Raw genomic sequence first — 14181 nt, forward strand, 5'->3', positions numbered from 1 at the left:
AATGGAGGTGGGAGGTGGGCCAACAGAAAGGAAAACCCTGTCTGTGACCACTGGTGACAAGCAGAGGTGGAAAGAGAGGAAAGAAGAAGCCAGTATTCCACCCACCAGGAATAGGAGGGAAAAGCAGGATGGCTCTAGGTCTGGGTCACATTATGGATGACCTGGCCCAAATTTCTGTTTGGATCAAATCATCACTCAGTCCATCATTCTCTGTTTCTTTCCTGTATCATCAACGTATCTCTCTACTGGATCATAGTCACCAGCATATAAATGTGCTGTAATATCTCCCATCTAAAAACCCCAAAACTTATTTGACTCCACACTGCCACCCAAGATTGCCTCATTTGTCTGTTTGCTTTTACAGCAAAACTAAAAAGGTTTACCCTAATCACTAACACCAACTTCTTTTCTTTATTTTCTCTTTCCACCCTAATCAGACCTTTGAACCTGCTCCTCCTCCTATCAAAACCATCCCTGACCTCCTTGTTGCTCTATAGTCAACTCTCAGGGCTCATCTTGACTAACCTTTCAGGAGCAGCACCCTCCTTTTTGAAATATTCTGGAACACCATTCCTACCTCCTGGGCTGCTCACATGCTCAGTCTCCTTATCTGGTTCCACCTTGTGAACCAGTTTCTAAACTAAATCGGGACTGTACCCCAACTCCACTGGGAGCCTCTTCTCTGTCTACACTCGCTCCTTTGGTGAACTCTCTAGTCTCATGCTCCCTAATTTATATCTCTGGACCCTCTGAACTTGCACATCTAACAACTGAATAAGCATCTCAAAAAGGCGCATGCTCAAAACTTGAACTCCTGATTCTTCTCTTGCCCTAACCTGCTCTGTCATCAGTCATCCTCATCTCAGTAAATGGCAACTCCATCCTTCCTTGAGTTGCTCAGGAAAAAAAAAAAAATTAAAGTTATCTTTGACTCATCTGTTTTCTTATACAATCAACAAATCCTGTCCTTCTGTCTTCAAAATATATGCAGAATCTAATCCATTCTTACCACCCTACTGCTACCATGGTAGTTTGTGCTTACAGGCCGGAAGGTGCACAGTAGTGGCTGTGCGTGTGCGTGCGTGTGTGTGTGTGCGCGCGCGCGCATGTGTGTGTATGTGCGTGTGCGTGTGCGTGTGTGTGTGTGTGCGCGCGCGCTCTTCTACCCTTGCCCCCTCTCCACACACACAGTCTATTCTCCACACAGCAACCAGAGCTATTTTTTCTAAAACAAAAGTCAGATGATTTAATTTCCCTGCTCAGAATTTTCCAGTGAGTCCCCATCTCACTCAAAGAAAAAGGCAAAATCTTAACAGTAGCCTACAAAGCCCTTTATAATCTGACTCTGCTCCTAGCTTGTCCTCTCATTGCATTGCCTACTGCTCTCTCCCAGGTGGGCTCCTCCCTCTCACCACCCTGGCTTCCTTGCTAATTCCTTGAATATATTAAACAAGCTCCTGTCTCAGGATCCTTGCACTTGCTTTTCTGCCTTCTGAAATGCCCTTCCTCAGATATCTCCATAGGTTTGTTTTCTTACTACCTGCCCCCTATAAAATGAAATCCCCCTATCTCCTTTACCCTGCGCTATTTTTCTTTGTCTCACTTTTGATCCCTGAGAATTTTAAAGGCTTAAAGTATAAAATCAGTAGCAAATCGGCCCTCTGGAATAGAAACCAGGGAGAGAAATGTCTGAGGGGAGAGGGGCTCTACCTTAATCTTGGCGTCTGGGGAGGAAGCAGGAGAACAGGGCTGAGTTTGTGGGCAGAGGAGCCTACCTTCCTTTGAAGCACCAGCAGGCGGCACTACCTCCTTGGTCTGAGAAGGCATCAGCCTCTGGTAGAGAAGCGGACAAAGTCCTGGCTAAGGTAATCCCACCCACTCTTGGAGCTAACTGCTGACTGTGGGGGCTTCCTGAGAGTCCAGCGCCTTTGGGCTTCAGGACCCTTTGGTGCCTCCAGGTGGTGGCCTACGGTGCTGCAGCAGAAGGCGTGAGAGGAGGAGGGTGGGCAGCACAGCTGAGCTCACCACTGCGGGCGCATCCATCCCTTCTGGGCCTATAATTTGGGTTCCCCGGGCCTGGCCGCCCCTATCAGCGGCTCAGCAATAGATGACTCACTCGGGACCCTGGGCCAAGGCAAACACAGCGGGAGGAGGAGAAGGAGGTTTCCGAGGCTGCTCTTGGCTTTAGCCACCGCCTCAGTTGCTGGATCCCCCAATCTCCAGAGGCCCCCATTCTTTTTTGACCCCCGCCCTCCAGGGCCCCAGTGTCCTTCCCAGATAGATACTGCTACACCCTCCATCCCTCTGATGGGAAGGCAGCGCTCCACTCTTCTCATCAAGGAGCAGGGCGATCAGCTTGTTCCCACTCCCTCCCTGAAGTAATGACAGCCCCTCACTTTCCCCTCTAGTCATGGCCCCAACCCTTGTCAAGGTCTCTCTGGTTCCCGCCCCTCCCCTTTCCTGGAGCTGGCCGCGTGCTTGGGATATTAGGCAATGGGTGTGTACCCACAGCCCTCTGCAGGCCCCGCCTGCCCCACCACCCTCAGCGGCCTGCCTGCGGGTCAGTGCTCAGGCCAGCCGGTCGGGCTGAGGGCACTGGGGGCCAGCTCAGGCCACCCAGTCTGCCTGCCTTTGGCCTCCTGTCCCAGAGCTAAGCTTCTGCAGGAAGAGAGACCAGCTGTATGGGTTTTTGGATTTGGGAAAAGCTAACTTGTGGAGCCCTGGAGTCACTGAGAAGTTGCAATTGATGGTTCTGACCCTGGCTCTTCCTTGGCATCTGACTATATTGCAGCCTGACAAGGACCGATCCAGAACATACAATCCAAAACCTGAGGGGGACTCAGAGACACATGCCCAAGTGATCCCCATGGGAGAAGAGGGGACTAGGAAACCTCATTCCCCTCCTCCAGGGACCTGTGTGGATTTCTAGGCTGACATGCCGGAAGAAGGATGAAGACACTGGCAAGAATCACCAAATCCAGGTGTAAGGATGAAAGCTACTGGGATAGGTCTTGTGGATTCTGATGGCCTCAAAAGCCACACATGGTTTGGTTCTGCCCCAAAACAGGAAGGAGAGGCAAGAGCTCTAGGGTACCTTCTCCCCCCACCTCCCTCAGGTGGGAATGCAGAAAAAAAGCAACCCTCTGTGGTCACAGCTGTCCATTGTCAGGAACCATAGCGCTCATACCTCTCCAGCTTGCTCAGAGCCTGGCACATAACGGTGATCAATAAATATCCCACCAGATGAAAATCTCTGATCTCTCCAGACTGCTCTGCCTCCTAGACAGCAGTGTCCCCCGCAGCACGGGCCAGGACTCCAGAAGCGCAGGCTGGAGGCTGGCTGCTCAGCAGAGCTGCATGGCCACCACCAAGGAAGAGATGACTGTGGATGTGGGTTTCAGCCCCGTGGCTCTGCTTCCCTGGGGGGCCTGTCTCTGAGTCAGCGTGCCAGCCTTGGGATCGAAGGGCCAGCCGTTCTTTGGGCTGCGGTCTGGCAGGGGCAGGGGGGGCGGCTGGGAAGCCTGGGGCCCCTCTCTGGCAAAAATAGCCCACAGTGGTTAGAGCTGGGAGGGTGAGTCAGGCAAGAGTGCAGTGGCACCTAACCCCTTCACTGCCACTGGAGCTCCCTAAGGTAGCTTGCTTTGACTGTGCACCCCAAGATCAGGCTCTTTCCCTGGCTGTCCTGGGGCTGGGCTAAGATTGGGGTCCTTAGGTCCTCCTCATTTCATGTGAAGCAAGTCTATGAGCCTGGAGCAGGAATATGGGCCACCCAAAGTGCAGACCTGGGATCCTGGGGAGGGCAGAAGACCTCTGGACAAGGATGCCTGCAAGCTAAGGGAAGCATGGGGCAGGCTGAAGATCTTTGGGGCTACAGGAGCCTCTGCTAGGACCAAACTCTGAGACCAAAGCTGACCCCTCCCAAGGGGCAGGCGCAAAGCTCAAAGCTCGGAGGTGGGTGGAAGCCCAGCCACCCAGAAGGGAGCTTCTCCCGCTGGCTCCCAGTGCCCTGTGGTGCGCTCTTGCTGAGGGCTCTACAGGAAACGGTCGGACGAGAGAAGTTAGTTCTCAGTTCTGTCTTCGTCTTGTCAAAGGCATCTTCCAGTCATCCAGCGCTCTGTGGGGAAACTGAGGCAAAGAAAAATGACCGCTTGGAACCTGGGTCCCGGCTCCCTAGTCTGGGTCAGCGCACCCTCCTTGCAGCTTTGGCGACTCCAGAGCAGGTGAGAGGAACTCTGGCCACCTCCCCCTTCAGTGGGGCCGAGCCTGAACCCGGGCGTCGGGGGAGAGGGTGTGTGTGTAGGCTGGGAGGAGGGGGAGCGACTGCCCTCCCCGGGTCAAGGCGGGGGGTGCCAGGAGCGGGGTGGGGATGCCCCAGGCTCGGGGAGGGGCCGCAGCTCTGTCAGCCGTGGCAGAGCCGCCCCGGGAGCTCCGCTCGAGTAGAGCCAGAGTCCCCAGCTCCTCGCTCGCCCGCTTCGCTCGCTTTCTCGATCACTCCCTCCCTTCCTCCCTCCCTTCTTCCCGGCGGCCGCGGCGGCGCTGGGAAAGCGGCGAAGAGGAGTGGCCCTGCCCTGGAAGAATGCGGCTCCGCCGAGGGGGCAGAACCCGACGCATTCTCCCCACGGTTTGAGCGGCCCGAGTCCAGGCGCCCGGCCCCCGCCGCCGTGGACCCCGCACCAGAGCCGCTGGAGGTAATCGGAACCGGGAGAGCGGGGAGGGCGGGGAGGGCAGGGACGCGCACGCCGGGACCAGACAGGCACACGGGTAGTCAGACACGCATCCGCCTACGGGGGCGCAGAGATGCAGAGAGAGCCAGAGATATTGCCGGAGATAAAGAGCCGGCGAATAAAGGAGTGCCCCCAGATGTGAACGCGATAGCGCAGGGGTGGGGACTGAGGTTGGGACCTGTGAGGACCGGAGGGGCGACGCTGGGAGGCACGAACCAGTCGTTGGGGAGGACGAGGAAGGGGACTCAGCCTGCACCGCGCGCTCCCTTTCGGGCCGGAACAGGTCCCCTGCCAGTCGCGGCCGCACCTGGAGGCTCCCTTCCTTCCCCGCTGGTGGAGCCGGTGGGGACCCCGTTCCTCCGCCCTTCTTACGGAGCTGCCTGCCCTCGACGGCACCTGGAGGCGACCCTCTCCCCACCCCCACCCGCCGGCTGTAGGTGGCGGGGAACCCCCTCCCAATCCCGCCTCCCAGCTCGGAGGGCGTGAGGCTGCGTCGGGCGGGAGAAGCGAGTCGTGGGGCCCTGTAAGAGGGAGCGGTGGGCGAGGTGTTGGCGCGGTGTCTGTGAGTCTGTGTGTCTGCATGTGACTGTGCGTGTGCCTGTGCGCCTGGCACGGTGTGTGGGTGGGTCCGCTCCTGGGCGCTCGAGTAAGTCCCAGCTGCGAAGCCTGGACTCTTCCTCCAGGGCCCAGAGCCTGGGACTCAGGGGGTGATTCTTACTGTGCCGTTTGGGGAGAGACGAGAAGGGCCAGTGGGGTGACACTGGTGAGTGAAGAGCTCCAAGTTGGGCATGGGGGGGGGGCAGGCGAGCCACCCTACCCCAGAGCCCTCCTTGAGCCCCCCTGTCCCGCAGGCCCTGATCGGTCTGCCCACCGGGGCCTTCGGGCCGGGGCTTCGACATGCGGGAGCAGCCCCGGCCGCGGCCTCCGCCCTGGGGCCTCGCGGGCCTTCTGGTCCTGGCGCTCTGCAGTCGGTGAGCACCCAGCCCCACCCCACCCACCTCACGGCCGGGTGGCAGCGCCGCCCCGGCGGGCGGGAGGGCTCGGAGGGGGCGCGAGGCCTGGACCACAGACCCAGCGACGCCTTCTCGCTTCCCAGGGCCCTGAGCAATGAGATCCTGGGCCTGAAGCTGCCGGGCGAGCCGCCGCTGACCGCCAACACCGTGTGCTTGACGCTGTCCGGCCTGAGCAAGCGGCAGCTGGGGCTGTGCCTGCGCAGCCCCGACGTGACCGCGTCCGCGCTGCAGGGCCTGCACATCGCGGTCCACGAGTGTCAGCACCAGCTGCGCGACCAGCGCTGGAACTGCTCGGCGCTCGAGGGCGGCGGCCGCCTGCCGCACCACAGCGCCATCCTCAAGCGCGGTGAGCCCGGCGGGGCCGGGGCCGGGGGGCCGGCCCAGGCGAGAGGAGGCGGGAAGGGACCGGTTCACGACTCCGGGAGGGGCCTCTCCGGGAATTCCCCGACAGCCTCGAGGAGCTGGGTTTGGCCACCCGTCTGGGCCCCTGCGCTTCTGGCTTCCACCTGCTCGCTGCGGGCAAGGCAGCTGGGTCCGTGTTCCCCTACTCTAAGCACCCCCCCCTTCCTGCTTACACCCTGCTGGCTCTGGGTTGCACCTGTGAGCGAGATGCCCCCAGCCCTGGAAGCTTCAAACGCCCCCCATTCACTCCCCCAATTTCACCCTCCTCCCTCTCAGAGGGACAAGCCCAGGCTGGTGTCCCCAGAACCTCAGTGGAGGAGGGGGGCCGCCCCCAACCGTTTAAGGGTTAAATCTACTCTCCTAATTGCTGGGGTTCCCAGGAGCTGAGACTGGGAACAAAGACCCTGATGGCTTTGAAGCAGGGGAGCAGCCCCCCTCCTCTGTGCTGTGGGGGCCCCAGGTGGCTCTCACCTGAGCAGGTGAGGCACTGGCTGGAGGGGTGGAGAACAGGTCACTGCCGGCCTGGTCTGGGAGCATCAATGCCTCTTGCCAGGCCATGCTCCAGTTTACTCCTAGGAAGAGTAAAGATCCACCCTGGGCTCAGCTTAAGGCTGGGGGCAGTACTTCGGGGACTACAGGGTTAATAGGCAGCTGCCATCTGCGGGGGAATTCCCAAGACGTGTGCAAACAGCTTCACCCCTGGAGGGTTGGGGTTGGGGGGGACCAGGAGGTTGAGCCAGGAGCCCTGCATCCTGAGGTGGGCAAGGCCTGGCCCCTAAGGAGCTGCTGTCTCTCAGGGTTCCAGGGAGCCCCTGCCTAAAAGGAAGTGAGGGATCCCCTCTTTCTTCACAGGACTTGTTGTAGGGGGAAGGCTTTGATGCCCAAATGAGAAGCATATCTACCTGAGGCTGGGGAAGGCTTGTCATCCTGAGCCTCTGTGACCCCAAAAACAAAGGAGCCAACGTTTTAAGAGGGCCTTAGGGAAAATCACCCCCACCCCTCTCCCCTTCCCAGGATTTTATAGAGTAATAGCAGGTTAGGATAAACTTAAAGAGCAGCCTTACAGACAAATATAAAACTAGAAACTGGAAAGGTGAAGGACAGCTCCACAGCTACAGTGCTTTGGAGGTTTGGGGGTGGTGGAGGGTAGGTTGGTTAAAATGCTGATTAAAATAACCCCGAAGAAGAAAAAAAAAAAACAACGAACCCCTATTGCCTGTGCTTCTGCCCCACCCAAGCTCCCTGCAGGGCTGGGGAATTTCTAAGGCTTTCAGATGTAGAACTCAGTGAACACATCTTCAAAGACCACGGGGACTCCCTTTTAGTCGTCTCCCAACCCCAGGGGTCTTTCCCTCTAGGCTAGCTCTTTCATCCACACCTGATGTCCCAGGTGTGGGACCTCAGAGATCATCTCAACCCATCATCCCCTCAATTTATAGATGAGGAAACCGAGGCTTTCCGCTTTCAGTTCCCCCTTTCCCCCCAGGACTTTCCCCCAAATTGCTCAGCTAGTAACGGCAGGATCAGGATTCAGTTAGGAATTTCTGGAATTGGAGGATGGCTGTTTATTTCCCTCTGCCTCCCTGCTCTCAGCTGCCTGTCAACCTTACCCTCACCATCACACCCTTTCATCCCCAGGTTTCCGTGAGAGTGCCTTTTCCTTCTCCATGCTGGCTGCTGGCGTCATGCACGCGGTAGCCACAGCCTGCAGCCTGGGCAAGCTGGTGAGCTGCGGCTGTGGCTGGAAGGGGAGTGGTGAGCAGGATCGGCTGAGGGCCAAACTGCTGCAGCTGCAGGCACTGTCCCGGGGCAAAAGTTTTCCCCACTCCCTGCCTAGCCCGGGTCCTGGCCCAGGCCCCAGCCCCAGCCCCAGCCCCCAGGACACATGGGAATGGGGTGGCTGTAACCATGACATGGACTTTGGAGAGAAGTTCTCTCGGGATTTCTTGGATTCCAGGGAAGCTCCCCGGGACATCCAGGCACGGATGCGAATCCACAACAACAGGGTGGGGCGACAGGTACGTGTGCAAATTGTCCTGGGTCTCTCTCGCTTCTGGCCTGGCCCCAGTTTGAGAGGCACAGCAGAGTGAGAGGATGAGATATGATGGGTGATTGTCACCATCCGGGTAGCCCTGAGCAAGTGACTTAACCTCCGTTTTGCATATGTAAAAAGAGTCTAAGGATACCTGCCTTACGATGTCATTAAGAGAGAGCTAGTAAATAGAGCCCCCAGCAGAGTCCCTCGTCCTTGACAAGTGCTTGTTACATGATAGTTATTATTACAACTTTCCTCCCTATGGAATTTCGGGGTGCTCTGGGCCCAGACTCCCCATTTTAGCAGCGCTCACTCTGGAAAGGGCACTGGAGTGGGAGCCAGGACAACTGGAGTTATCCAGCTAGTGACTGGAGATAGGCAAATCCCTCTGTTCTGGCTTCAGTTCTCCAACCATACAATGAGGGAGTTGGGCTACCAACCAGCTTCTTTTTCTTCTGATATTCCAAATCATTTGGTCATTCTTGCCTCTATTTGTCCCTCCTTTTGCCTCCCTGTTCCCTCCCCTCTTCTGTGTCTCTGTGCTTTATCCATTTACTGCCCTTTCCTTCACCTCTCCCCCCTCTGATGCTCTAGGTGGTAACTGAAAACCTAAAACGGAAATGCAAGTGTCATGGCACTTCAGGCAGCTGCCAGTTCAAGACCTGCTGGAGGGCAGCCCCAGAATTCCGGGCAGTGGGGGCAGCATTAAAGGAGCGACTGGGCAGGGCCATCTTCATTGATACCCACAACCGCAACTCCGGAGCCTTCCAGCCCCGCCTGCGTCACCGCCGCCTCTCAGGAGAGCTGGTTTACTTTGAGAAGTCTCCTGATTTCTGTGAGCGAGACCCCACTGTGGGCTCCCCAGGCACGCGTGGCCGGGCCTGCAACAAGACCAGCCGCCTGCTGGATGGCTGCGGCAGCCTGTGTTGTGGCCGTGGGCACAACGTGCTTCGGCAGACAAGAGTTGAGCGCTGTCATTGCCGTTTCCACTGGTGCTGCTATGTGCTGTGTGATGAGTGCAAGGTCACAGAGTGGGTCAACGTGTGTAAGTGAGGGTCAGCCTCCCAGCAGGCTGGGGAAGGGGAGGGGCGCCTTTTCAGCCTTTTGCTCTAATTTCTGTCCAAGGTCAATCTTGGCCCCTGGAAGTTCAAAGGATCTACCTGGAAACACCTTTGGGCGTGGGGTGTAGGTCAGGTGGAATCTGTCATGTGTGGCCTTCTCCTCCACAGTTGAGGGGCCTTGGAGTGTGGGGGGGGAGATGTCACCCCTCTTTTACTCCTTAAACACCTGGATGGGCTAAGATGAAATGCACTGTATTGTCCCCCTCTCCCCAACCCTGGGCCTTTAACTCGGATTCATACTCCTTTCAACTGGGGAGTCCCTATAGTTTGACCACTCTTTTTTTTTTTAATATATTTTATTGATTTTCTACAGAGAGGAAGGGAGAGAGATAGAGAGTCAGAAACATCGATCAGCTGCCTCCTGCACATCTCCTACTGGGGATGTGCCCGCAACCCAGGTACATGCCCTTGACCAGAATCGAACCTGGGACCCTTCAGTCCGCAGGCGACGCTCTATCCACTGAGCCAAACCGGTTTCGGCAGTTTGACCACTCTTATCCTTTGCGGGCTAGCCCCAGGCATTGTGTAGAGCCATGAGACCTATATCCAGAAAGAAACCACTCACTCTCTTTGCTGTTCATGAACTCCTCTACTGCGGCCTGAGCCCCCTCTTGTGGGGTAATGGGAAACAGTGGTAGAGAGGTTTTTCTTAGGGATGGAACAGAGTGCTGAGGGGGGATGCTCGCCCCTAAGTTGTCAGAGTCATCTGTCCAGGCCCTTAGGGAAGCTATCTGCCCTCCCCTCTCCCCCCAATTCAGATGTTAAAGGGGAGCCTCCAAAGGAAGAGTTTTACCTACAACTTTCTGAGCCTCTCTTTCTTTCTTTAGCAGGAGGGGTGGGAATGGATAATTTATTGTACTGAGATTTGTTCTTGGTTCCTGTTTATAACTAAAATAAATTAAGTTACTGGACTGGTGGATGTAGATGGTGATATTTCTGTCCACACTTGGGATCCCAGTCTATGGCTTCTTTTCCAGGTGAATTCTCCTACCCTACTACACTCCATGACTTTATCTGTGTGTAGCCTGCTGGTCCCACAGAGGATTTGAAATGGGCCTCAGTGAATTAGTTGGCAACTCTTAATGTGGGACCTAATTATAGGCTTTATTTACTCTCTACGTGCCTCAACTCCAGGGATTGCCTCAATCACTGCCCTAGAACAAGGACTAGCTGCCCACCCCCTCTCCCCCCCCCCCCGCCCGCCCCTGAAAAGGTCTTGATAGTAAATATATTAGGTTTGTGGGTTTTGTCACAACTACTCAACCCTGCAATAATTACTCAACTCTGTTGTTGTAGATCAAAAGCAGCCCTAGACCATACATAAACAAAAAGATGTCCAACCCAATTCACACAAACAGACTGCAGGACCAGATTTGGTCCTCTGGCTATAGTTTGTTGACCCCTGCCCCACACTTTGAGGTCACCTCTGTGTTGGGGTTTTCTTTTTTATATATATAAATATATATATATTTTTAATATATTTTATTGATTTTTTACAGAGAAGAAGGGAGAGAGATAGAGAGTCAGAAACATCGATGAGAGAGAAACATCGATCAGCTGCCTCCTGCACATCTCCCACTGGGGATGTGCCCGCAACCCAGGTACATGCCCTTGACCGGAATCGAACCCGGGACCCCTCAGTCCGCAGGCCGACGCTCTATCCACTGAGCCAAACCGGTTTCGGCTATATAAATATATTTTTATTGATTTCAGAGAAGAAGGGAGGAAGAGAGAGATGGAAACAGCAATGATGAGAATCATTGATTGGCTGCCTCTTGTACGCCCCACACAGGGGATCGAGCCCATAACCCAGGCATGTGCCCTTGCCTGGAATCGAACCTGGGACCCTTTATTCTGCAGGCTGATGCTCTATCCACTGAGCCAAACCGGCTAGGGCAGGGGTGGGCAAACTTTTTGACTAGAGGGCCACATGGGTTCTTAAACTGGACTGGAGGGCCGGAACAAAAGCATGGATGGAGTGTTTGTGTGAACTAATATAAATTCAAAGTAAACATCATTACATAAAAGGGTACGGTCTTTTTTTTCAATAGTTTTATTCATTTCAAACGGGCCGGATGCGGCCCGCAGGCCATAGTTTGCCCACGGCTAGGCTAAGGCATGTTTTGGGGTTTTCAAGTCCTGAAGGTATCTCATCGTTGAACCTGCACCCAAAAGAGCAGGTGCTTTTCTCTCTGGCTCCAAATCAGAGAACTTGGGAGGTAGATACAAGACTAATGGGAAACATATAAAAGGGATTCCTGTGCTCAAAAGGGAATTTTTTTTTGCTCTGGAAACCAGCAAAACCAGCATGCCCTCCCACTGAATTATTTGCATATGTATTTTGTCCTTCCTTATTCAGAGCTCTTCTGCATTTAATTTTAATCTTAGTGAAATAATTCCTTTATCTTTTAGAAGAAACCATAACTAGGGAAAAGATAATGTCTTTTATTCCAATCTTTCTATTCCTAGCCTGATATTTTTTAAAACAAACCATTATCTTTCACTTGGAAAAAGGATATGCACCACACATTCAGAACATTACAAGTGACTGCTTATGGGGTTGCAAGATGCTGATTCTAACAGGTCATCTCCTTGGCCAAGGAATGTACAACTAGAATGTAGAATGTAGAGAAGTACATTATACATTCTAGGCCAGTAATTTTCAACTGGTGTGTCACAATAATTTTTTAAATTGATTATTTAGAGAGAGAGAGAGAGAGAGAGAGAGAGGAGGGGGGATATCAGTTGCCTCCCATACACACCCCAAATGGGTATCGAACCTGCAACCTAGGTATGTGCCCTTAATGGGAATTGAACCCATGGCCTTTGGAGTAAGGGATGCGATGATGCTCCAACCAACTGAGCTATCTGGCCAGAGTCTCAAGAATTTTTTAAACATGCAATACTTGACTATTTAGTCAGGGGCACTGACCTCTTTTTCCTTAAATTGTCAAATAAAAAAACTTACAACAGCTAACACAGTAACTATCCAGGGTGAATGAATCAAAATTATACCTATTTTTTTTGTCAGATGGGCAAATAATATATTTTTTGGTGTGCCGCAGAATTTTAGTAATTAGTTTATGTGTGCAATGAGATGAAAAAGGTGGAAAATCTATTGCTCTAGGCAATAGATATATCTGCTGCCCAAATTACTCTCAAAATCAGGTGAAATGATGGTAACACCAGGGCAGTAAGAACATTTTGAGGAGTGTTGGGTTAGGGCAGTACTTCATGGCAAAATTTTATGTCCTAAATTTCCACTTGAACATTGAGAATTCTGGGTTTGGAAATTTGATGGAGGCAGGAAGATACCTCATCCTTACTGAGGCACTGACTGTATCTGGTGAGCATATGAGGATAGTGGGGGAGAGAGAGGGATGTAGCTAGAATGGACATGGATTATGAGAGAGAATAATGATAAGGAATATCCAGACGGGAATTTTGCATACTCAGTCAGAGCGAGGAGAATCTCCAATGGAGTCACAGCAAGAATATTTTCGCTTTTTCTGGTTTCCTTCATCTGTAGTCCTTTTGACTCCTTCTCTCTTTCTAGCTCTCATCTTTCCTCACACATAGTCTGTGGCAAACTTAAGCCCCAAACCACAACCTTGAGAAATTCCAAATGGATTTTGTCAGCAAGGCCAACACCCCCTCCCCCCTTCCACACCCCTGCTCCAGGCACACGCTCTGGGCTCAGGCCCAGGCCTGGGGTCAGTGGCAGGAGTGGGAGTGTGCAACCCACAGAGCGGGTGGCTACAATTTCAGCTTTTACTTAGCTCCAGTGGAAGTCAGAGGGAGGGAGAAAGACTGATGAACTCTCAGTCAGGTCTCTGCCTCCTTCAGCTCTAGATGAGCTCTTCTCCCTTAGCCTTTCAAGTGGTTGGGAAGCTGGAGAGTGGCAGTGATTGGCTAGTTGCCAACTGGGCAGCAATCCTCCTATCTTTGCACTTGTTTGCTCCATGGGAAGCACCCAGTGATGCTGCAACAGACATTTTCTTCTCGAGACTCCAAAGGAGTAAAGGACAGAAGAGCTGGGAGATTCTCTAGTTCCATTCATCAGTTCTGACTCAAATACCATGGTACTTGCTGCTTACCATTTCCATCCTTCTGTCACACCTGGGACCCAACCTTGAGAGGTTGGGCAGTACCACTGACAAGTTCCACCTCCTATAAGAATGCCACAAGTCACGTTAGTGTCATTGGGTATTAGAGAAAGGGTTTTTTTTTTAAGTCTTTTTTAAAAAATATATCTTATTGATTTTTCACAGAGAGGAAGGGAGAGGGATAGTTAGAAACATCGATGAGAGAGAAACATCGATCAGCTGCCTCTTGCACACCTCCTACTGGGGATGTGCCCGCAACCAAGGTACATGCCCTTGACCGGAATCGAACCTGGGACCTTTCAGTCCACAGGCCGACGCTCTACCCACTGAGCCAAACCAGTTAGGGCAGAGAAAGGGTTTTTAAAGGACAATTTTTGTGATCAGTGTGGGTGGGGGCATAACCTGGTGGGGTGTTTTTAGAAAATTCTAGGAAAAGAAATGGAAAAAGTAAAGTAATTATGTGGAAGTATCACATGACCCACTCTAGGAGTCTGTAATAACACTGGAGGAGTCTTCTTAAAATATAAAACGTAGCAGGGTAAGAGCCCTTAAGGGCAACAGCTCAGGACAGATACAACTCTTAGTTATAAACATGCTCCTTGTTATCCATCTCATCCTTCACCATCTTAATGTAGGATCCTCTTGTCTTCACATTCTAGGGTCAGGTTATTCTCTAGGTTAAAATATGGACGAAAACAGACTGGGATATGAGGAAGAGACTGGTGAATGCATTCTCCAGGGATCGATGGGGTAGGAGGTAGACACAGTGCGGCTATCTAC

General features: G+C 53.3%; 1 protein-coding gene across 1 annotated transcript; it reads left to right on the top strand.

Annotated features, from left to right (window-relative positions):
• Positions 1-3853: 3853 nt before the first annotated feature.
• WNT10B (Wnt family member 10B) lies at positions 3854-10206 on the top strand. The gene is made up of 5 exons (XM_081084754.1): positions 3854-4688; positions 5576-5695; positions 5821-6083; positions 7778-8157; positions 8769-10206. The coding sequence occupies exons 2-5, from the start codon at positions 5622-5624 to the stop codon at positions 9225-9227; spliced, it is 1176 nt and encodes a 391-aa protein (XP_080940880.1). The 5' UTR covers positions 3854-4688; positions 5576-5621; the 3' UTR covers positions 9228-10206.
• Positions 10207-14181: the final 3975 nt, after the last annotated feature.

Source organism: Myotis nattereri, assembly GCF_964212035.1.
Source record: "Myotis nattereri genome assembly, chromosome: 2".
Lineage (NCBI taxonomy): Eukaryota > Metazoa > Chordata > Mammalia > Chiroptera > Vespertilionidae > Myotis > Myotis nattereri.

Coding starts and splice junctions, on each gene's coding strand:
- WNT10B (XM_081084754.1), top strand. CDS start 5,622: ATGCGGGAGCAGCCCCGGCCGCGGCCTCCGCCCTGGGGCCTCGCGGGC. Junction 5,696..5,820: donor GTCCTGGCGCTCTGCAGTCG/GTGAGCACCCAG, acceptor CTCGCTTCCCAG/GGCCCTGAGCAATGAGATCC. Junction 8,158..8,768: donor ACAACAGGGTGGGGCGACAG/GTACGTGTGCAA, acceptor CTGATGCTCTAG/GTGGTAACTGAAAACCTAAA.